The 24,906-nt window shown below is 37.2% G+C and overlaps 1 protein-coding gene across 1 annotated transcript in view; it reads left to right on the top strand.

The window, feature by feature from the left end:
- LAMA2 (laminin subunit alpha 2) overlaps positions 1 to 24,906 on the top strand; it is a 611,116-nt gene that overhangs the window by 443,859 nt on the left and 142,351 nt on the right. The window contains exons 31-34 of the mRNA XM_015137479.3: positions 676 to 762; positions 4,548 to 4,741; positions 17,927 to 18,069; positions 22,268 to 22,366. Of these exons, the coding sequence (XP_014992965.3) occupies positions 676 to 762; positions 4,548 to 4,741; positions 17,927 to 18,069; positions 22,268 to 22,366 (523 nt within the window). The remainder of the gene's footprint in view (positions 1 to 675; positions 763 to 4,547; positions 4,742 to 17,926; positions 18,070 to 22,267; positions 22,367 to 24,906) is intronic.

A 24,906-nucleotide genomic window follows, 5' to 3' on the forward strand; every position in this document is an offset into this window, starting at 1 on the left:
AGTAAAAACATTGGGGAAGTTGTATAAGACCTAATTATTAGAAAATACCATAAAATAGTCATTTTCATAGAAAAAGCTTTCCCTTTTTTCCTCACTACTAAATCACATTACTTTGTGTTCAAAGTGAAATGTAGTTTGAAATCTGGATGTAAATTAGAAAAGATATTCTTTTATTCCAAGTGAAACATTTATTCACACTTCATGTCTTGAAGCATTGGTGGCCATTTGGGCAGAGTTTTCAAGAAAAAAAAATTATATAGATTTTATGCCCTTTTTTTAACCTAAAAGATAATAAGTAATAGCTATTCTACTATCAGACAATGTGCATAAATTCTAGTCAGATTTTTCTTTTGATTAGTGAACAATAGGACAATTTTGCTGGACGTTTAGTATATTCATGGCTGTCACATCATTGTTAAATTCCAGAATATTAACATACCTTGTGTGATGCATTTTTAATTCATCATTTAAACCAAACAATATGTAGTTGTTTACTATTATTAATGGTTTTTCACTGTGATGTCCTACCATTAAATAAGAACTTCAGCTAATTATAAGGATGGCATTTATCACCACTTAAAAGTAGGTCCCAAAACCCTTGATAATGGATAGGAATACTATTTTATAAAATAAATGGCTTAAACTTTTTTTGCAATCCTTTTCTTTCTGATTCAGTTTCAGCCCCTCTTGTGTCACAGAAGGCCTTGATGACTACCGCTGCACTGCTTGTCCACGGGGCTACGAAGGCCAGTACTGTGAAAGGTACCAACAGCCATGAAACGTACAGAGTAATGATATGTAGGGATTATATGGTAAAAGGTCACAATAGGAAAACATTCATTATTTGAAGAACTTCAATATTTGCATAGTAGTTTAAATTATAATGCTTTCAAAACTACTTGTATATCTTAGAATTTATACAAAGAAAGTTGTTTATTTCCACCATGTTTAGACTATCTCAAAGATTCCAAACTATTTCACAATTATCTAATTTATGCTTTAGTATATATATATATATAATTTTATATGTAAATATATAATTTTGTAAGGACAAATCAATTTTCAAAAGCTTAGCAGTAGTTACTACTAATGAAAAACTGGCTACACTTTTCTTATTTTAATGCACTGGAAAATATTGTCTGGAAGTCACTGCATTCACATCATTGTTCTGAACACTGTGGCACTACACCAGCAAGTGTATACATAACTCAAAATATAAATAATATCAAGAATTTTTAATTAGTACCCAGATAATAAAGTATTTGTTATTCAATTTTTCTTTTCAATAGGCAAACAATATGATTTAAATGTTTTCTCTTACCATATTGCTTATGAAATCTCATAATGCATGTATACAGTGTTAAATTGAATTCTAAATGTAATCCAAATGGTAAATTAAGGAATACAGTTTACTGTCTAAACAAACTCACTGTCTAGAAAGGTTGTAATTAATATCTTCCAGATACATATTTTCTATAAGATCAGTATCCTGGATATTCAAATTTGTCACCACCATTTTTAGTACATTTTAGGTATTATCTCTGATATAACAGAGAGTTACTAATGTTAACTACTAACATTATACACACATGATAATTCTAGCATAATTGCTAGCAGTATAAAAGTTTTATAAAGATTCGTAGACTTTGCTCAGTTCCAACAGTTTAGCTATATTCCATTTGCTTCATCTATAATCTCAGGAATCATCGATAGGCCACCTACTTTACACTAATATTGTGACAATAAGTGTGTAAAGGACACTGTTGGTGCCCTGCCTAGGCACCTACACTGAAGCCTTCTCTCCAACAGAAGAGGAAGAAAGGCCTGAGTGCTTACCCCACCTTCCTGCAGTGGCCCATGGCTAACCAGCATGAGAGTACAAAAGTCCAGCTCTTTGGCCCCTAAGTGGAACAAGTTTTGAGGTCTTATTTTATGCTCCAGAGCATTCCATGGAATCAGGCTAAGACTGGGACATCACCTGAAATCACACCCTTAGAGTTTTTCTTTTCCATGTCCTGCTTCACCCATTCCTTTGCTAGATTCTCCGAAGAACACTTAAATAAGTTTCTTTGCAAATATAAACTAATACTAATTATCAGCGCCCACTTGAGAGTCTTGTTTTATATAGCAAGCAACAGCTTTATTAATCATGGCAATAAGTAACTAAATAATTAGGCTTAACTTTTATAAATCCCAATGCAATTTTTATACATTTGTAAAATATATTTCTAAATAAATCCATATGTGGTAACTCTAAACACAATATCCAATATTTGCATATATATAAAACAGTGGATTCACAATTTCCATGCCAACAGAAATTAGCAGCAATTAAATAACTCACAGCAACACCAAATCTAAAAATATTTCCATTTGTTCTGAAGATATGTACATCATTTAGATATAGATATAGGTGATACAAGTACATACTTGTTAATATCCACCAGGGAGCTTTGGTATTTATGGTTAGACTAATACTTATTTCTTGCAGTAGGATAGTCACCAGTAGGATAGTGACTAAAAGCATTGCTGGGCACCAAAAGGATTATATACAGTAATTCAGGAAAAAAAAAATTTATAGTATAGCTACATTTATACACTGTAGTTACATTTTCTACAAAAGCATGTGTATAGAAAAGGCTAGAAGGGTACACTAAAATAACAATTATAGTGTTAAAGCAGAATGATTCCAGAAAATTTATTTTTAATATCCAGGAGTATTTAATCGATAAAAGCTGTCGGTTTGTATAGCATATAGATGAGCAGGGCCATCCAGTGTCAAATGTGAGTGACTTAAATTGTTTTTCCTGTCCTCAAATGTTGTTATAGCTTTGCATTCATCATCTCTAACATATAAATGATCAGGTTATATGTCTCTGAAAAATTGCTTTATTCAGCTATATTAAACCAAAGTTCTTGGTTAAATTTTTATTGTAACCTTCCAAATAAATTTGTTCCAGTGCTGAGAGCTTCTTAAATCATTTAAATCATCTTTTGACCTGCCCAGACTGATCAGGTTAGGTCTAAAACTGCTTAAATTTCTTGAGTATCCCTGTAATATAGAAACCTCTCCCCATACTTTATTTTCAATACTCTTGTAATAAACTCTTTGAACATTTAATCAATCTTAATCTGCTTGGAATACAATTATTTTACCTGTAAATGTTAAGAAGTCATTCAAGTGGACTTACTTAAATGCTATATTCAGTATTTGTAATCTTTTATTGAAAAGAAAATAATCAAAAGCATAAATGTATAAAAGCCTAATGTCCCAAATTGTTTTCTTCGTGTTTTGCCTTTTCTAACCAGCACAGGATGAATTAACTTTCACAGTCAGCCATGCAGATTTCACAGTCTCAGGCAGCTAAAGATGGTCTATGATTATCTTGCCAGTATTTATAGTTGCTGGCTCCAGTCCCCTACTGTCTCTCAACTTCCTCACATACTTGCCTGTTCAACAAAAATTCTAACTGTTGGTTATATTTACACTGACCATATATATAACTTGTTGTCCAATCTGAGACACTATATTAAAAACAGGAAGTGTTTTTAGCAATTAAGCCAAAACAACAGGTAGTATGAAATTGTCCTGGCCGAACCGCAATGTATGGCCCTGCTAGCATTGTGCAAAGTTACCAAACTTCCAGTGTCATAACCCCGAGTGGAATACACTTAGGTGAATGGATGCATAGGTAGGTGGAAGAGTCAATTAATGGACTGCATTTAGGGTTCATCCAGTTGGATTCTCTTTCTAATTTTCCAAATCAGTGTTATATATTTTGTTTGCATATCATTAACCCAATTCCACAGATACACATGAAAAATCCATCTTGAGGAAGATGTGGTAAAAAGAAAAGATGAATAAAATTAAACAGAAAATCTGAGTAGCCTATTGCCACTTAACTTGCCTCTTTTGCCTCATTAGTAAAATTAAAGCATTGTATTATTTGGTTATTTTGAGCTCTGAAGTTCATGAGTATAGGAAAGCCCAGAAGTCAATATAGAATTGTATTCATCTCTAATTGTAGAAGAGGACTTAACAAAAAAGTTTATGATCTAGAGCAGTGACAGACAAACTATGGTCCACAGGCCAAATTTGGCCTATTTCTGATTCTGTATGGCACTCAGTTAAGAACTGTTGCTACAGGTCAGCATTTACAATCAATTTGATGATAGCAGGCACTAAATTATAACCCAAATGAAGGATAATTTCAAACCTCAGGAAGAATCCAATTCTTCTCATTAGTAGCCTGATATTATAAAGTAATTTGACTTATTATTGTTATTATTATTATTACGTTTTCAATTCCGTCAACAACAACAGCAGAATGCTTTAGAATTTTATTTCTTTTTCACGGCATAATCTTGATTTTCCCTATGTCCTGCAAAGTCTACTATTTACTATCTGGCCCTTTACAGGAAAAGTTAACTGACTTATGGACTCTTGCTATCAGTTTTGTTTCATCAAAACAAAAGACCACCCACACAACAATGTGGAGATGTGACTTGCTATTAACCTCTTTTGCTTTGTCACTGTTTCAATTCAGGTGTGCCCCTGGCTATACTGGCAGTCCAAGCAGCCCTGGAGGCTCCTGCCAAGAATGTGAGTGTGATCCCTATGGCTCACTGCCTGTGCCCTGTGACCCTGTCACAGGAATCTGCACGTGCCGACCCGGAGCCACGGGAAGGAAGTGTGACGGCTGCAAGCACTGGCATGCACGCGAGGGCTGGGAGTGTGTTTGTACGTATACTAACTTCGCGGTTAGTTTTGGAGGCCTCGATTCCATTTCTGTCTCATTTCCAATGAGAAAGACTGACTCCCTCTACCTCCCTTTTTTTTTTTTTTTTTTTTTTGCAATAGCTAGTTCTACTCTTCATTCTTTCTGACACTATCTATCCACCTTCTGCTGTTCACCTGCTGACTTCGTGTCCATCCTGCTGAGCTAAGAACAGCTGAGAAAATCCTCTGTGCTTTACTCAGTTCATTGAAAGACCTACAGTGAAGCTCCTGGAGGCATTTTATTTGATTTGTCCATCTCAGGGTTTCCAGTTTCGCCTCCAGTTGGCATTGCCTTTGTGACAGATTAAAGATCTGAGTATATTAAAAATTTTAGAATCCTCCTGAATTTGTAATCGACTGGACAGATACTTTAAGCCTTGAATGACAACTGACGTTTCTTTTCCCAGCTTTTATGAAAATCCTTGGGGATACTGCTTCATAATTTTCTCTTGAACTACAAAACTCGTAAGCAGTAACAATGAAGTCAAGTATTTTTACTCATGTACAATAAGTGGAAAGTAGTTTGCTCTCTTGCTGTCTGTCTTTTTTCTTACTGATTCTGGATTTGGTAGTGCCATATTGAAAGTACATTGAAATCAGTAGCTAAATATAATTCTTAGATCTTGCATACATTCAAATCCAAAATAGGTTATTTATAAATTTAAGGAAGGAATGCTGTTCTATAGTATTCTTTTCTTAAGGAATTTATTTTAACACCTTTTCTTTCAACATTTACCTATTTTAATGATGTTTGTGCATGTCAACATTTCTTGTTTTAGCATGTTGTTTGTGTCTAAATTGTAATAGTATCTTAAATAGAAGAATTTTTGTTTATGTTCTAGTTTTATAAGAGTTAACCTCAGAAGCTAAGGCTGTATTAAAAAATACACCAAAAAGTTAAGACTGGGTGTTGTTTGGGAAAATAGATATTAAAATCATTTTTTCTTTGTATTTTAACCATCTTTAATGAAAATGTATTACACTGAAAATAAATGTGAAGGTAGGTGAGAGGGGAGAGATTAAATGTACTGTCAAATACATTTATATTGTCATATTTAGTTGTTAGTATATCCACACTCATTCTTCCCAAGTATAATGATATATTTTAATGATAATTAAAGAAGTAGACTACCAAAGTATTTTATAATATTGCTTTCAAGTTAAATAAATCATTAACTTGCACATAATTAACTAGATAATATATAGATATTCTTAATGTAAACATGAAACAGTCCTTGAATTATTAATCATCACTTTTATTAATTATCCAGAAGCAAACTTAAAATAAAAAGATCACATTAATGTTAAGCACAAAAATTAAACAATAGCACATTAAAATCTGGGGAAGATAATATAATGGGATTTTTGGGGAACATTTCTTTTAAAGAGAACTGGCATTCTGCCCATCAACAACAATGGCTTTAAGTTTTCATTGTTATTGTTGATGATCAATACTTTTTGAACATTTTGAATACATTTATCATTAGAAATCTTAACTCATCTTCTCCCTGTCGCATATGCAGGTTTCTAATTTCCACTTGTCCCATGTGATATTAACAAAAGGGCCAAACCTCCAGCTACAAAGCTAAACCAGTTTTATTTTATTTTATTTTATTTTTTGAGACGGAGTCTCGCTTTGTCGCCCAGGCTGGAGTGCGGTGGTGCGATCTTGGCTCACTGCAAGCTCCACCTCCCGGGTTCCCGCCATTCTCCTGCCTCAGCCTCCCGAGTAGCTGGGACTACAGGCGCCTGCCACCACTCCCGGCTAATTTTTTTGTATTTTTTAGTAGAGATGGGGTTTCGCTGTGTTAGCCAGGATGGTCTCAATCTCCTGACCTCGTGATCCGCTCGCCTCGGCCTCCCAAAGTGCTGGGATTACAGGCGTGAGCCACCGTGCCCGGCCTAAACCAGTTTTATAATGCCTATTTGCTTTATTCTTGCCCCATGAGGAAATGTATTTGCAGGGGTTACACATGATATTTAATTTAGTTGCTAGACTGGAAGTGTTTATATTCTTTTGGAGGGTTAAATAATAGCAATTTTTCTTCCAGAAAAAAATATTAAATTATAGGATTGTTTTTGATATCTAGACCCTTTTGCTAAAGCACAATTAATTATCTTATAATTATGCTGTATAGATTTTCCATATACTGCTCTTAAGCATTAGTGATTTTCACTTACTTCTAGGAATGTTTTCTCTTCACCTTTCATGAAGCTAACTCGAAGAATTGTTACACAGAGTATCTTTAGACTTTTCATGTTTTCTTTTCTTCTAAAATTTCTCCAGTTATGGAAAAATGTGCCATGATTCTATGATCTTGGCCTTTCCCAGGATTCAGTTTCTACTTCTAGAAAGTAGAAATGAGATAAAAGAAGACACAAGTGAGGATGTAATTCTGACTTATTCTCAATTCTCCTTTTAGTATATTTCTGTATCCTTAAGCTAAATTAGTGTGAGGGATCAAAAAATGGGTTCATCTTGTGTGTTTGATCTGCAGGGCCTGTTTTAGCACCTGTGGTCGTGGTGGACTTGTCTAAGGCCTGGGGGTGAGAGTAAGGGAGGTAGCTTGGCTCAAGCAAGAGAATTTAGATGTAGTAAGAGAAATGTCTGCAGTGCTTGTTGTTAATATGGTACTGACTACAGAAAATAAACTTTCTCCTATTACTTAGAATAAGTAAACAGTTTAGTAGCATGTATTGTACAAGAGTTAATTTTGCTCCTTTTAGTTACTTCTCTGGGAAATATAATTTAGACTGATCCACACCATAGATTTGTGTATTTCAAAAAAAGAAAGAGAGAAATGCATGATAAATGACCTAAGCCTGATCATTGCATGATCTCAGGTAATTTGCTTATTAGTGAAAGGAATCTATACACTCACTATAAATATAGATTAGGCTCTTATTTCACAAAGGATATAAAATTCTGCTGAAGAGATCAGGCAAAACAAAGCCAATGCAGGAACTGTGAAAGGACTTCTCTTGGACACCTTGGTCCCTAAAATACTTACAGCTTCCAGGGACAGCTGCCAGTGACCAGGCCTGGATTTTGCTGGATCCAAAATGGAATTTTTTTTGCAGCACACAGGCCTTTTATATGTGGATTTTAACTACTATCATGAAGAATTTATACGAATAATCGGTGTCCACATTAGGAACTATTTAGACATCACAGTCTTTCAAAGTTAGTGACCTAAATTCAGCCCCACCAAGCAGAGTCAGTTCCTGGGCCTAACTCAGCAATGTATTCACCTTCAAATTCCAGACATTCTCTACAGTCCCTTTTACCACACAGGGTTCATCATAATAGTAACTTTATTTAAAGGCTCACCTTGACTGAGAACTTGCCATTTTCCAGGCACTATATTAAGCATTTCACATGTGGTTCTTTTCATTCTTGTAACATTCCTGTTCCTTATCATCCCCACTGTGTGATAAGAACACTTGAATTTAGGTAGGTTAAGTCATTTTCTCAGTGACTTTTCAGTAGATCTGTGATTTGAGCATGGGTCAGTCTTACAAATCTTATTTTTGTAACCTCTGTGCTGGCTACTGATAAACAGAGAAAGCAAACGTGGTTTAGCCAATATATTCAACAGTAATGAATTCAGCCTGCTTCCGTTTTAGAGACCATTCTACCTCGATTAAAAATAAATATAAAATGAGGTAAAATTACAAAATGAGAAATTTTAAGTATATATAACTCGATACTGACATTTATTTTCTTCTAACCTTTGAGACTCCTCTAAGATTTAAAACATTATGGCATTTATGGTAGATTCGTTTTCATCAGAGATGGTCAAGTAGAGAGTGTCTTCTATGCAGAAGAAGAGACACTAGCTGGATGCCCAGATTAACTTCACAGCCTCTTTTTATTCTAAAAGGAATTATTTGGGACAGCTTTACAATGTTATGTATGTTGGTGAGTTCTGAACAGATATTTTATTAATTTCCCAAATTAAGACTTCTTCTTAATAAGTTAATACAAATCCATCCTCCTCTTTCAACTCTCGTTCATAGTTCACATGTCATTTTATAAAATGAGAACAACTAACCTGCCTTCAAGGAACTTAAAAATGAACGAAGAAGCCATTATTTGCTTAGCAGTAAAGTTTAGTATTTTGAAACACAAAACTTGGATTTGTTCATATCCTATTTTCTGTAAACTCATATAATTAACACAGAATAACTCATGTGATGTTTAAAATAGATTATGAGTGGCATAGTAAAATATATTACTCTCCTAGAGAACAGAAATTAAAATTAGTATCTGTTGGCAAGATATTACTTCATAAAAATTGCCTGAAATAACATTTTATAAATATCAAATTGATGTTGCCTATTTTTAATCACTGCATAGTGAGGTATTTGGGATATATCAGGTTTTATTATTTACAGTAACAATTTACTTAAATTCTAACATACATTTATTTAAAATAAAACATACACTTTGCTTGCCAATGTGTAAAAGTGATCACAAAGTATGTTTTCCACTTGCAGCCTGAGATTAACCTAGCTAAATGTGATAATTTACCTTAACTCTGTAAAATAGGCAACTTCCAACCACTTGGTGAAACCTGAAGTCTGAAGTTTTATCCTACCTTGACCTACAAAAATGTAATCAACACTGTTGTTTTTAATAGCCAGTTGCCACCAAAGATCTGATCACAATAATGCAGAGACCATTATATATTATCACTAGAACACTATTTTACATTTATAATAAAAAATGATTAATAATGGCAGTTATGGCTCCCTATACATGGGAGCAGAAACAAAATAAAATGTGGTTATCACTGTAGTGAAAACAGGACTTTCTATTCTAAAAGATGATGATAAACATCAGTTGATCTCCAGATGCTGATTATTGATCTAACACTTTGCTTGTTGTACCTCCTAAATGTCATCCTCTCTCTGTTCCTCCTCACTGCTCAACTAAGCTCTTATTTGGAAGGACAGTATGTATGATATAGTTTTCTATAAGTCTAAGCTGTGACATGTTGTTCACATCCAGGTGTTAGGCAATCTATAAAACATTTTCTCTTCACCTTGTCTGCACCTTCTACTCATTTGTTGTGTTAGTAAAAGATATTTGAGTTTCTTGTTGTCAACCTTAGCATTGGTCCAGGCTAACAGTGTGTGGAATGGCAACTATCACTGTGATTCTAGATGATTTTCCTAGTTGTTAGAGATCCGTCTCAGTGGTTTGTATATCATTGAGGAAGCTGCTCTGTTAGCTGATTAAGGAGTTGCGCATTTGAATTGTCATATAGAGACAGCTGATGACTGTTGCCTTTGTTTTCAGCAAGTTTTATTTTAAGAGTAAACTAAACTCTATTTTGATTGCAATTTCCACCCTGGCAAGGCCCAGGAGGTTTTACTGACCTTAAAAGACAAACTAAAATCACCTAATCTTAAAGTTGGAAGAAATAAGTAAACTAGTCTAGCCTTCTCTTTTTCTGTGACGTCCACAAAACAGACAGTATCCTAATGCAAGGAAGCATGGCGTTATGAAGTGGCTACAGAAGGTTTGAATCCTAGCTTGCAATTTGTGTGACATTATTTAATTTCCTAAACCTCATTTTCATCATCTGTAAAATGGATATAAAATACTACATACATGTATGTTAAGTATCTAAGCATAATAGGTGCTCAATAAATTCTAGGCATTGTTATCATCAGTTATTAGGTAACCATTTTTTTCCCCAAAGACCTGATGTTTTGTGCAACTCATCAGTTTCTGATGAAATATTTTCTTTATTTTAGGCTAACTTTCCGTTTCCAGTTATTATCTCTAATTCTAGGCTCTTCAAGTCACTGAAAACCCCTTTTATGGCCACCTTACATTCCTCCTGTCTTTAAGCCCTTCGCATACATTATTTATAGATTCATAAGCACCCTGGTTGTCACTATTTTTCTCATCTGTAAAATGAGGATACGAATAGTATTTACCTCACAGAATTGCTGTAAATATTAAGTGAGATAATGATGGCAAAATATAATACATTGCCTGTCATGTAGTGACTGTTGTGTAGATAAAAACTATTATCCCATTATTATTTATAGGACTTTCAAAGTTTCCATTAGTGTTTTGAACAGTTATACCATCTTTGAACCACACTGAACTTGTTTTCCTATGTATTATATATATAATTTGATTTAATATCTATAAAACACATATCATATCATTATTTAATATACAAAACCATATATATAAAACATGTACATATAAAACACATATATCATAAAACATATATAAAAAACATAAATATCATTACTTGGTACGTCAGCAAATTCATCAGTCTCAACTGAAGTCTACTGCTTTCCTCTCTATTCAAAGAAATGACAGGTTTAAAGGCCTTCTTAATGACTCTGGAATTAAATATTTATTTTAGAAGATATTTATTTTAAAATAGAATAACTAAGTACATTTTAATAAGCCATAAATATATGCTAATGTAAAAGTTTCTTTTTGAAGATGATAAGGGGAAGTGAGAAACGTAAAATTCAGATCCAGGGAACCATCAATGGCATTCATCTGGAAGAGTTAATTTAAAATACACACATTAACACATAATTTTATATTTTGTTAAAAACATGTCTTTATTCATTTTATTCCTATTTGATTAGAGCAGAGAATTTATGTATCTCTACCTAAAATTGGTTAATAGTTTTGGCCGTTTCAAAAATACTCAGTGTCCTCATTTTAGCTTCAGCTTCTTTGGTTTGGATGCAGTGTGTGATTTCTTTTGTGACAGTAAGCCAGCAGCTATTATGCTTGGGGAATCCTGGTAGAAATGCAGTATTTTGTACTAATTGCTAACCGAAAGATCTGTAATACTGGCTGCATGATTTGCCCCTTACATGTGCCCAGCTATTACAATCTGAATTTAGTACTGCGTTTGTTAATATTAGACACAAATTTATCCTGACACTTTTATAGGCAAAGACTCGGAAACATTTAGTCATGTAAAATATAATCACGGTCTTGAAATATTTGCTTTTGCTCCTCTGCATTTTAGGCAGGATTTCACTTTGTAACCGTATCAGTATTGCTGAATTTGGAGAATGGTTTGGAAAGGTTCTTTGAGGTCCCGACTGTAAGATAGGTGTTAATTTACACTGAGCTGTTACTGCACTTTGTCAAAGAACAGTTGTTTACACAATGTGAATAGTCCATGTCTCTACATACTCTTCAGATCTTCCCTATTATAGTGAATTAAATTTGGTTTTAATTTGCATTCCATTTCCAATGTTTGTTGCCAGACACTTTGGACTTTTTGAGGGCAAATAAAAATAGCTTCTGGTGTAAGCGAAATATTTTGTGTCCAAGTAAAATAGCAAACCATTAGGTAAAGGACACTTTTCCCCATGTGTTTACCTTATAACTTCATGAGCTAGACTTGTACAGAAGCTTTGAAAAAATCCCCATGGCTGTCATATTCATAAGTCTCTCTGACCCATTCAGACAGATGTTAGTATATTACTTGGAGCATACTATAAAACTTACCTTTCACTTATGGAAATGTGCTTGTACTTTGTTCCCCAAAAAGCAAATATAGAGACCATAAGACATGGGATAATAATAGACCTTTGGACACAGAAACATAAAACGGAATGTATGAGCCCTTGAAAGAGCAATTAAATACATTTTCATTTCAACAACTGAAGATGAGGAACCAAAACAGATGGGCAGGGGATAGAATAAATGAGAGAAAAATCAGTATTCATCATGCCTCTTGGCATTCTAGTACACCAATTTACTCCATAGCATATTACAGTACGTCAGCTCTAGTTCTGCAGACCAGTCCCTGGTTTATTCTTGTATGAGGTAAAAATTGAGAAAACTATAGGTACTTTCCCTGGCAATTTCTGAAACCACCTAGTAAAGAGTATCTAACTATGCTATTATCAACAAACTGATTCAATTCCTTCTTGGATATAGGTAGGTTATATATTATTAAATAAATTAAAGAATAATTTAGTGTTTGCTATTAAAGGCACACGCTACCCTAAAAAGCATGGTGAAACATCTTATTATCGTTATCAAGTATCTTTCAAGATCTTGTAGGTGAAAAATGAGCAAATTGCTTGCTTACGTCCTGGGAACATCTGCCCAAAATACATCTTCACTAGAGGTGAAATGGAACTTTTAAAACAATGATTAACTTGGGCTCAGTGTGAAAAGAACCTTCCTATTTTTCATAATTCCTAATAAAATTGTAATTGTTACCAATGCTGTTTTTAACCTATTAATTGCAGTTGAAAGTCTCTGATCTGAATCACATGTGCAAACCTTGAATAAGTGTATCCGTTATTGATTGTATCAGTTATACATTCCAAAAGTTTAGTAGCTTAAAACAACAAGGACGTACACTCTCATGATTCTGAAGGTTGGCAATTTGGGCTGAGCTCAGTTGGACAGATCTTCCACTGTCATGCCCAGGGGTTGCCAGATGGCGTCAAGCCCAAGTTGGGGCCTCAGCTGCCCTTTCCTCTCTCACGTTGCCTCCCTTCCCCAAGGAGGCTAACCTGGGATTGTTCTGAAGGCGGCAGGGGTCCAAGAGTGTGAAAGCAGAAACTGCAAAATTCAATATGCTCCTCTGCCACTTTCTGTCTGTCAGAGTATGCTGCAAAGCCAACCCAGATTCCAGGGGAAGGGAAGTAGACTTCACCTCTTAATGGGAGGTGCAGCAAAGAAGTATTAAAAATAACCTTTTTTTTTTTTTTTCTTTTTTTTGAGATGGGGTCTCACTCTGTCACCCAGGCTGGAGTGCAGTGGCATGATCTAGGCTCACTGCAGCCGGATTCAAGTGATACTCCTCCCTCAGCCTCCTGCGTAGCTGGGACTATAGGCACATGCTACCATGCCTGGCTAATTTTTGTATTTTTAGTAGAGACAGGGTTTCACCATGTTGGCCCGGCTGGTCTCAAACTTCTGAACTCAAGTGATCTATCTGCCTGTGTCAAGCCTCCCAAATCCTGCTTGGATTACAGGCCTGAGCCACCACACCCAGCCAATAGTAACCATTTTTAATTCTCCCCAGAAATGAGCATCGCTTGATCTGTCAGTCATGGTGTTGTTTCTTTCCTCCTAAAGTTCTGTGCTGATTTTCTTCCCCTCCATCTCTCCATTACAACATCCCTTTCCTGAGTCAAAACTGAATTCCTTCAGGCAGGCATCTGAATAGTCATTCTTATTGATCGGACAATCTCTGCCTCTGCAATCACAAGATAGTTCTCTTTCTCTCTCTAAACCATGGTTTTTAATGTATTCTCCTGTTCTTCACACATCTGTGAGGTTTTCTAGCTTGTTCTCACATTCAGAAGTTTTCTGTTCAGCCAACCCCAACCTTGTCCCTTTTCCTTCTTCCCCTCTCTCTTCTCTCCTAACATTCTACCTCCCTGATCTCACTATTTCATGTACTTGGGCACACATCATGCTCAAACATTAACCCCTGCCATTCTCTTTGTCCAAAATGTTTTGATGCCCTTCTTTCACAAAAATATTAGCCCACAAATATTTATTGAATGTTAACTGTGTAAAACACCCTTTCCTAGGCACCATAACCAAGGTGTTTAAGGTCCCTTCTTTAATGAGGGAGAAAGAATATATAAATAAATAAAGTAATAAGGTAGCCCAAACAGGTATGAGTGTTAAGAAAGCAAAGGAAATGCAGTAGTGACTGGTGCAGGGTATGGGGCAGGCGGTGGTGGGGAGTTTCTGGTAACAGTAATTTTAGAATCATCAGGGACTGTCCCTCTGAAAAAGTGACACTTGAACTCTTGACTTGAACACCCAGGAACCAGGTGAGAGAAGACCAAGGGAGAAGAATTCTAGGTAGAGAAGACAGCAAGCAAAAGGACCTCTTCCAAATCCTTGCTCCCTTGAAGATTGAGCATCCCTGTAATTTATCACCTGGTTCAGTGGTTTTACCATTTGGCTACATGGTTTTTCAAATACTGGAATATTTTAAAAATACAGTGCTCATGCCTGTAATCCCAGCATGCTGGGAAGCTGAGGTGGGAGGATCACTTGAGGCCAGGAATCTGACACCAGCCAGGGCAACACAGCAAGACCCCATCTCTACATTAAAAAAAAAAATAGCTGGATGTGGTGGCATATGCCTGTAGTCGCAGTCACTCGGGAGGCTGAGGCAGGAGGATCACCTGAGCCCAGGACTTTGAGGCTGCAGTAAGTCATGATCACACCACTGTACTCCAGCATGGGTGGCAGAGCAAGACCCTGTCTCAGAAAAAAAAAATAAAAGTAGAAATACTGAAGCTTAGACCTTACCACAGACCCATCAAATCACATTCTGTGGTGGTGAGGAGGGAAAGAGCCCAGATATCTGTATTTTATAAATCCTTATGTGATTCCAATGGGCAGCCAAAGTGAGAACCACTGATCCACACCAATGTTTGTCACATTCTAATGTGCAGAGATAACGTGGGACCTTTCTAAAGTGCAGATTCTGATTTCCTAGATCTGGGGTAGAGCCCGATTATACATTTCTGATAAGCTTCCAAATCGTGCCAAACTGCTGGTCTCAGAGTGTGGTTCACAGACCAGCAGTATCAGTATCATATTCTCAATCAGAGACTAAGAGAAACCAGGTGATCAAATCACCTCCTGATTCAGAAACACTGGAGGGGGGGGGGGTGTGACCTAGCCCTCTGGGATTTCTAAAAGTCCTACAGGTGTTGAGGCCCACTAAAGCTTGAGAATCAGACTGTGGATCTTGGTGTTTAGACACAGTCAATTCGGCACTTAATTGAGTTCTATGTTGTGTTTTCTGTAACTGTTTAATATAGACAGGTCTGTTGAAGGTTGCATTGAACGGGGCTACGAAGCCAAAACAATCTTTTCCTTTTACTTGGTTTCCATGCAGTGCAAATTCTGTTTCATTCTGGCTAGGAGAAGAGTAATAGATACAGCCCTAGTTCCAGACTTCTGCTCTTGCCTCCAAAGCCTCTGTGTTCACTCAGCTTGTGAAGCATCAGGAGCTTGCAAAGCCCCTGCAGGTGATGCTCTGCAGTTGCAGGTGTCACCTGCAAGGAGCTGATTTATTAAAAGCCCTGCCAGGGCAGTTTAATCCCTGTGAAGTGATATTGTAACTCACCTCTAGCTGCTGTCCTATCAAAAAATCACCCTCCGTCCTCCTTCTCTTTGTTTACAAGCACCAGTTAATGGTTTTCTCTCCATTAAGCAGCTCAGGGGACTGCTATTTAGAGAACTAATTGAATTCTTGCCAAGTTTGGGCATGATCCAGAGCTACTCCAATTCTCATATTTTCCATGCTATGTATTTTCCCCTATTCTAACATGTATATAGAGTTGATACCTCTATCTGCAGAATGTAAGAAATTATAACTGTACACATGAGAGTATATTATAAATGCGGTAGTTCGTGCTCCTTGGCATGAAGAAACACCTTATTACTCTGCAGTGCAAAACTAAAAATATGCATGTTTTCAAATCTGCCAAAAGAATCAATATATGTTAATTTTGGAAATTATACTACTATTTATGAGATCTATTCCATAATGAAGCGTCAATAATCCATTTGTCTCTCTACCAATTCTACCACCAATCCCGGCCGCTACCACCAAATTAGAATAGTACCTCTTTGACGGCCAAAATATTATAGTGAGTGCATTAGTCCATTCTCGTTATAAAGAAATGCCTGAGACTGGGTAATTTGTAAAGAAAAGAGGTTTAATTGGCTCATGGTTCCATCAGGCTGTACAGGAAGCATGGCTGGGGTGGCTTCAGGGAACTTTCACTCATGGCAGAAGGCAAAGCCGAAGCAGGCATCTTCACACAGCCAGAGCAGGACGACGTGGGGACTGGAGGTGGCACACACTTTTAAATAACCAGGTCTCATGAGAACTCTGTCATGAGAACAGCACTAGGGGACTGGTGCTAAGCCATGAAAACCACTCCAGTGATTCAATACCTCCCACCAGGCCCCATATTCAGTATTGGGGATTACACTTCAACATGAGATTTGGATGGGGACATAGATCCAAACCATATCTGGTAGAATATTAGCATTCTTGGCTACTTAAAGAATACACTTTTTCTGGCCTTTAGCAATTATTTCTCTATAAGACCGAAAGAGGTTAATCATCAAAGTAGGGATTTGGGACTGCATCTAATCATGCGTGGTCATAGACTGAAGAGATAAAGAGGAAGAGTTGGCAAATAAATAAGTCCATAAATATTATCATAAGAAAAAAAAACACTAATTACAGAAATAAAAGTTATTTTTCTTTTGAGTTGGGTTTTTTTTTTTTTTTTGAGATGGAGTCTTGCTTTGTCGCCCAGGCTGGAGTACATTGGCACGATCTTGGCTCACTGCAAGTTCCACCTCCCAGGTTCACGCCGTTCTCCTGCCTCAGCCTTCCAGGTAGCTGAGACTACAGGCGCCCGCCACCACGCCCGGCTAATTTTTGTATGTTTGGTAGAGACAGGGTCTCACCATGTTGGTCAGGCTGGTCTTGAACTCCTGACCTCAGGTGATCCACCCGCCTCGGCCTCTCAAAGTGCTGGGATTACAGTTGTGAGCCACCACTCCCGGCCTTCTTTAGACTTTTTTTTTTTTTTTTTTAATTATTCTACTTAGTAGATACCAAGCCAAAAATTTATATACTTTTTGAATATGTAATACATAAAGCACATGGATGTCAAATTACTATGATTTTCTCCAGTGCAATCTAATGTAACACCGCACATTTAGACTCTGGAGCACGTTTTATTCCCTATGGAAAGGTTCCTTTAGATTGCTCGGGTAGGGATTTAGGGGGTATTTTTAATGTTATATTCGATGCCTTGAAGGAAATCTTCAATGCTTGTGCAATACACTTTTTCTTTCCAAATCTGTTTGCTCCTCCTCTTTGGTCCCTCAGTTTATATTATCGCCTCTATTTCAGGTTCTGGGTGACATGCATATCTGTTCTTTTGTTGTTGTTCTTATCTTTTTTCAACCATCATCCATTTGATAACATTAATATTCTGAGATGAGTAGCTTCCTCTTCCATGGAATTATTCTTGGACCATAAAATATTTCATAGCTGAATTCTTTGAACATCTGCCTGGGATGTTTAGCAGAAGTAACTACTCTTTGTCGCTTCTGTTTCACAGTCTGTGGAGATGAGTGCACCGGCCTTCTTCTCGGTGACTTGGCTCGCCTGGAGCAGATGGTCATGAGCATCAACCTCACTGGTCCGCTGCCTGCGCCATATAAAATGCTGTATGGTCTTGAAAATATGACTCAGGAGCTAAAGGTAGGTTGGTACAGTCACAAGCAAGGGCCAGGGACAAGGTGACAGAAGCTTCACAAGCGATATTGGCCATAATTGGTAAATGTTCTTCCCACAGCTCCAAATCAAGGGACACAGCTGTTAAGGAAATTCAGAGACTTTCTTAACCAGTGTTTTTCAAACTCAAGAACTATAATATACAGATTTCTATTAAGGGAAAAGAGTCTCATGTACTCCCCAGTGTCTGGCCTAAATCAGTTTTATTATGTCACTTAAATATGTGCAAACATAAAATCAGGTATGAACTCTTTATACTTATAGCTCTATAAAATTAAAACAAATTAATCCTTACGAAACCAATAAAATTCAAATTAAAAACATTAATATAAAGTAACATGATTTTGGCTGAATGGAAATTGCTACTTGCAACAAAAATAGGATATTGACTATTTCCACACAGTTCTTCCACCAGAAGTGATGTGGTAACTCAGTTCTCCTACCTTACCACATTTGAACGAGAGAGCCCCCTGCAAAGGGTCCTGAAATGACACGTGGGCATCACTTGACAAGTTTATGTGACTTACGTGTTCAGTCTGCCATCGGATCAAACACGCAAGCAAACGTAGACACTGAGATCTAGTGGCCATATTCATCTCTCAGGTGCCTAGCCTGGGATCCAGAAATGCTTACGTTAATATTTAAGGTTATCGTCAAAATGAAAACACATAATTAGAATCTTGTACTAGAGAACTAGAACTAGTAGACCTTTAAAAGTTCTTCAACAAGCACCAGTTTGATAAACACTGTTCTAAATTGTGATTAAAGCTTTTGGCAGTTAATGAGGTCAAAGAAAATATTAAGGAAATTGGGGTTGTTTCGTCTGATGAAAAAAGATGAAAGGTGTCAACTTACTCTCAATTATCAGATATTTATTGAGAAATTATAGAATGCCTAAGCATTGCATGTGGTTCCCTGGGGATTTCATGACTTTTTTAATATCTTCACTACCCTTAGGCAATGTAGATTCTATGTGCTTTAAAAATAATCATTAGGCCGGGCGCGGTGGCTCAAGCCTGTAATCCCAGCACTTTGGGAGGCCGAGATGGGTGGATCACGAGGTCAGGAAATCGAGACCATCCTGGCTAACACGGTGAAACCCCGTCTCTACTAAAAAATACAAAAAACTAGCCGGCGAGGTGGCGGGCGCCTGTAGTCCCAGCTACTCGGGAGGCTGAGGCAGGAGAATGGCGTGAACCCGAAAGGCGGAGCTTGCAGTGAGCTGAGATCCGGCCACTGCACTCCAGCCTGGGCGACAGAGCGACACTCCGTCTCATAAAAAAAAAAAAAAAAAAAAAAAAAAATCATTAACCAATAAACAAGCAATTAGCAAAAATACATAATGACCATGTGTTTTACAAACATTCAAAGTACATTAGAGTACAGCGATTGGAGATATCAGTAAGATTCAGAGTAACCAGGGAAGGTACCATTACTGAGAGTATAATTGCTGTTGGAATTTGAAGCAGAGACACAATTTTAATAGAGAAGTATTGGTTGCTCTAGAGGAAGGCATCTAAGATTTCTTCATTAGGTGTTGGTAGATATTCTTTCAGGAAATATATTCTTTAATTCTGACGGTAACCTTCAAGGTAAGTATTATTATCCCTATTTTCCAGAAGAAGAAATCAATAATGATGATAACAAGAATAACTAACATTTATTGACAAGCTAGGCAATTGACTGAAGTCCTACATGGATTACCATACATAGCTTTTACAGAAACTCCAAGAAATAGGAAAGAAGTTGTCATGGGCTAAATATTTACATCTTCCCAATTTGATATGTTGAAGGTCTGTCCCAGTCCATTGGAGCTGCTATGACAAATACCATAAACTGATTAGCTTATAAACAATAGAAATATATTTCTCACAGTTCTGAGGCTGGGAAGCCTAAGATCAAGGTACCAGCAGGTTCAATGTCTAGTGAAGGCCTGTTCCTCATAGAGAGTGACTTCTTGTTACGACCCCACATTTAATTCATTTAATATCTGGATACTGAGGAAAAGGATGGCTAGCTCTCTGGGGTCTCTTTAATAAGGGCCCTAATCCCAATCATGAAGACTGCATTCTCATGACTTAATCACTTCCCAAAGGCTCCACCTCCTAATATCATCACACTGGGGACTAGGATGTCAACACATGAATATTGGAAGGAGACAAACATTCTGACCACAGCAAGCCCTAGCGCCCAATGTAATGGTATTTGGAGATCCCTCTGCCATTTGAGGACACAGGGAGAAGGCAGCTGTGCTTAACACAGCCATGTGAGCAGAGGCAGTGGTGTGAATCAGGCCTGTCTGGCAGATACTAAAAGTCAGACCTGCTAGTGAAAGATAAGGCTGGAGACTTCAGTGAGGCAGGGTGATATGATGGACAACCTTGAAAGTCAGGCAGAAGAACCTGAGTGTACCTTGTGGTCCCGGTATTCAGGGAAGTGAAGAGTTTTGATAAAAAGAATGCTGATCAGTTATTTTCCTTGTATATGGAAGGAATACAGAAAAATAAACTAGAAAAGCAAACATCTTAGTTGAACATAAAACATTTTAAAACTAATAGCTAAGCAATGGATGATGAATTAAAGAGGGTCCTATAGAAGAGGCTCCAATTTGTGAACATCATCTAAGCCAAGGGTTTCAGTGACCCATCCACTTCTGGCTGAATATTGATCCAGATGACCTGGATTATCCTGAAAATCCAGTCTTTCTTGATTCTTTATTTTGTTCTTCTTCCATCATTCACTTGACATTTGTATACTGAGGATCACCTTTTGATATTATAAAAACTTAAGTTATTTCACCTCTTTGCTCAATTCCTTTAACTATGTCAGTGCTCCCCAAGCTTCAGCCAAAGACCATCAAGGACACACATGTGATGGAACAAAGTGGGATTTATTAACTTGTTGCAACAAGGGACACTGAACACCATTGTGTGGGAATTGTGGGCTGTCTCAATAAGAAGGTGTAGGAATAAATTCCAGTATTTGAGGTTGTGCTAGATAACTTAAGGTTAGCACTCAGCTGGGTGCTATTCGGAAGTGAGAGTAATTAAGTGAGTATTTGTGAATCCTATCTAGAAGGAAGGAAGAACAGAGAGAGGATAAAGCTATGATTAATAAGGAGGCGGTGGTCATTCATATTAGCCAGGAAATGGAAGGTTGGGGTAGTTTTGTGGTCTGCACAAAACCCACTACGATTTTGTCTGTCCTTAGGCATTGCAGGGTAGTCTCTTTTTCTGTGTTTCATTCATCACTGGCTCCAAGTGACCTGGTCTAATGTTAGTGTCCTGCGAGATTATTTATGTTCCATAGGAAAAAAATATGGCCCCGCTGTCAGGCCAGTTCCTGGCAACACGGAGGGCAGGCCAGTTAGTTAGTGCCTAGCCGGGTCCCTACATCAAGGCCTGCCATTCTCTTTTTTACCTGTGATCTGTGTCTCTGTTAATTGGAATGGGAGCCTTAAATGGGCCAGGCAAGGAGTTTATCTTAACTCTACCGCTTACTGACTGTGTGATCTCGTGCACATTTTTAATCCTTTTCAAGACAGTTTGCTCTTTCATGAAATGGAATAACACCCCCCATCGAGCTGTTGTGAGAATTAAATGAAAAAACAAAACAAAACAAAAAGCCTGGCACTTAGTAATTTCTCAATAAGTCACTGCAATTTTTATTTTTATTTTTTTTGAGACGGAGTCTCACTCTGTCGCCCAGGCTGGAGTGCAGTGGCGAGATTTCCTCTCACCACAAGCTCCACCTCCCGGGTTCACGCCATTCTCCTGCCTCAGCCTCCCGAGTAGCTGGGACTACAGGCGCCCGCCACAAAGCTCGGGTAATTTTTTTTTTTTTTTTTTTTTTTTGGTAGAGACGGGTTTCACTGTGTTAGCCAGGATGGTCTCGATCTCCTGACCTCGTGATCTGCCTGCCTCGGCCTCCCAAAGTGCTGGGATTATAGGAGTGAGCCATCGCGCCCGGCCTGCAATTTTTATTATTTGTCTGAATATTTGGCGTGACACTCAATGTGTAAGTGCACAGTTGAAATAGCTTCCTTCTCTTTTCTTTGAAGATGAGAAGGCTAAGTTCCTTATATATATACAAAAATGTGTTCTGTTAAACACTGATCACTGCAAGGCCATTTACTAAAATGTTTATGGGATGGAATCTTTTTCAGCACTTGCTCTCTCCTCAGCGGGCCCCAGAGAGGCTTATTCAGCTGGCAGAGGGCAATCTGAATACACTCGTGACCGAAATGAACGAGCTGCTGACCAGGGTAAGTTGGCAACATTATGAATCTCTTGAAAGCAGATAGATTATGTCGATGAAGGAAAATTACTTCGAAGTTCTGAAATGTAAATCACCTTCTTCCTAATTCCCAATTTGGTATATAAAATAGATGCATTCTGACTTGCTAGTTCTGCTTCCAATCAAATCATAGAAATCAGTAGCACACAGAAAAGTGTGGAATACCTGGAAATTGTCAAGAACATTGGCTAAAAAGTCCAGAATGACAGTGTTTTGAGAACTTTATTCAGTAGCGTCCATGGTAGTTTTCATCTGTTCTGATTTCCAAAAGCACTATCTTTGATTGTGTAAAGAGAAAGAAAAACAAATGAAAATACTTGTGGTCTCTTTCATCTCATCGTGGGATTTTTGCATTTGTATAGAAATACAGTGTAAATCAGTCTTTCTACACAAAAGAGGAAATCTTCTCTATTGTGAGACTCCAAAGCACTTAAGACACTTTTTAAAGTCAGAATGTAAAGTCCATGTTGCATTTATCAGACTTTTTAAGGAATTGGAAATTTTAAATTTTCAAAACTGTGATGGCATTAAAAACTTTTTGCTGTTAGAATGAAGAAAACAACACAAAGCTCGCCATCTTGTGGCCAGAAATATGCATGAAGCGAGAAACGGGGCTGCAAAGTAGGGATTTAATTTGATTATCTAAGAGCTTTAAATGATAAAGAATATTGGAGTTAGAAGGTTCCTGGGGATTATCTAGTCCATTTTGTATTTTAAAGAAGAGCTGCCTCGGGCCATGACAGTGAAACGAATTAACAATGGCCATACAATTTGCTAAACCCAGGGACCTAAGCAGGACCCAGTCTGAAGATTCCCACTGGCCCAGTACTTTTTCTACATAGCCTGCTGTCGGTGTAGGAAAATTTCCACAGGGAAATCAAATAGGCTTCTGAGCACATAATGCTAAACAATGGCCCTGATGTTACAACAGCATACTAACACTTTTTCAGAATCTCATAGCAACAATATAAAATGTACAGATACAACATGGAGTTTCTTGCCAAATGTATGTAGACATTAGATTAAATTGAGTGCATTTATCTCATATTAATTTAATACGTAAGAATTCATATTTGTTATGTGACTACTAATAAATATGAATTTTCTAACAGGTCATGGCAGAATAAATCAATTTAACAAGCACACATAAATGTTCATAACATGCAAAGCCTAAGTTAAGTGTTGGCAGATGAAAAATATGAATGAGGCTCAATCTGTCTTCAAAGAACTTTCAGGTGTGTGTGTGTGTGTGTGTGTGTGTATACATCAGTGTTTAGGTGTATGGAGGACAATATTAGACAATTGCATGCAAGTATAAAATAAAACATGAAATAAAATAAAGTCAGAAGAAATTCTTGAGAAATATGTAGTAACAGAACAATTTCATCTGGTTAGGGTTAATTAGAAAAAAAATCCATGTAATAAGTGGCATTTCATTCATTCATTAACTAACACTTATTGGGGGTTTCCCATGTTGTAGGAATTATGACAGACACTGGGGATAGAGGTATGACCAAAACTGTGCAGTCCTTGCCCTCGTTGGCTTAGTATAGTCTGATGGTCTGACCTTGGAGACACAAGAAGTATTTCATTAAAAGTGTCAGATCTTTATTATGTCTCAGCCTACACTCTTTACTCTTTCCAGCAGATTCTCTCACACTGTTTTTTAAACAGACTTTGTTTTTTAGAGCAGTTTAAAGTTCACAAAAAAATTGAGCGTAAAGTTCAGAGAGTTCTCATATCTACTCCCTGCCCCCACAGTCTTCCTCACTGTCTACCTCCCCCACCAGAATGGTACATTTGTTATAGTCGATAAACCTAAGTTGACACCTCCTCATCACCCAAAGGCCATAGTTTACATTAGGGTTCACTCTTGATGTTATACATTCTATGGGTTTGGACAAATGCATTATAACATGTGTCCACCATTGTAGTATAATATAGAAAAGTTGTACTGCCCGAAAAATCCTCCATGCTTCACCTATTCATATCTTCCTCCTCCTTGACCCCGACAACCACTCATATTTTTACTGTCTCCATAGTTTTGCGTTTTTTGGAATATATAGCTGGAAGCATACAGTGTTTTGCTTTTTCATGTTGGCTTCTTTCCCTTGGTAATATGCACCTAAGGTTTCTCCATATTTTTTCATGGCTTTATAGCTCATTTCTTTGCAGTGTTGAATAATATTTCATTGTCTAGACATCTCACTGTTTATGTATTCGTTCCCCTACTGAAGGACATCTTGTTTGCTTCCAAATTCTGGCAGCATGATTCACGTTGCTATAAACATCTTTGTGCAGACTTTTGTGTGGACACAAGTTTTCAACTTATTTGGGTGAATGTAAAGGAGCATGATTGCTGGATGGTATGGTAAGAGTATATTTAGTTTTGAAAGAAATTGCCAAAATGTTTTCCAAATGGTCTTTACTATTTTGCATTTCCACCAGCAATAAATGAGAGTTTCTGTTGCTCCACATCCTCACCAGCATTTGGTGTTTTAGTGTTTG

Source organism: Macaca mulatta, chromosome 4 (assembly GCF_049350105.2).
Source record: "Macaca mulatta isolate MMU2019108-1 chromosome 4, T2T-MMU8v2.0, whole genome shotgun sequence".
Lineage (NCBI taxonomy): Eukaryota > Metazoa > Chordata > Mammalia > Primates > Cercopithecidae > Macaca > Macaca mulatta.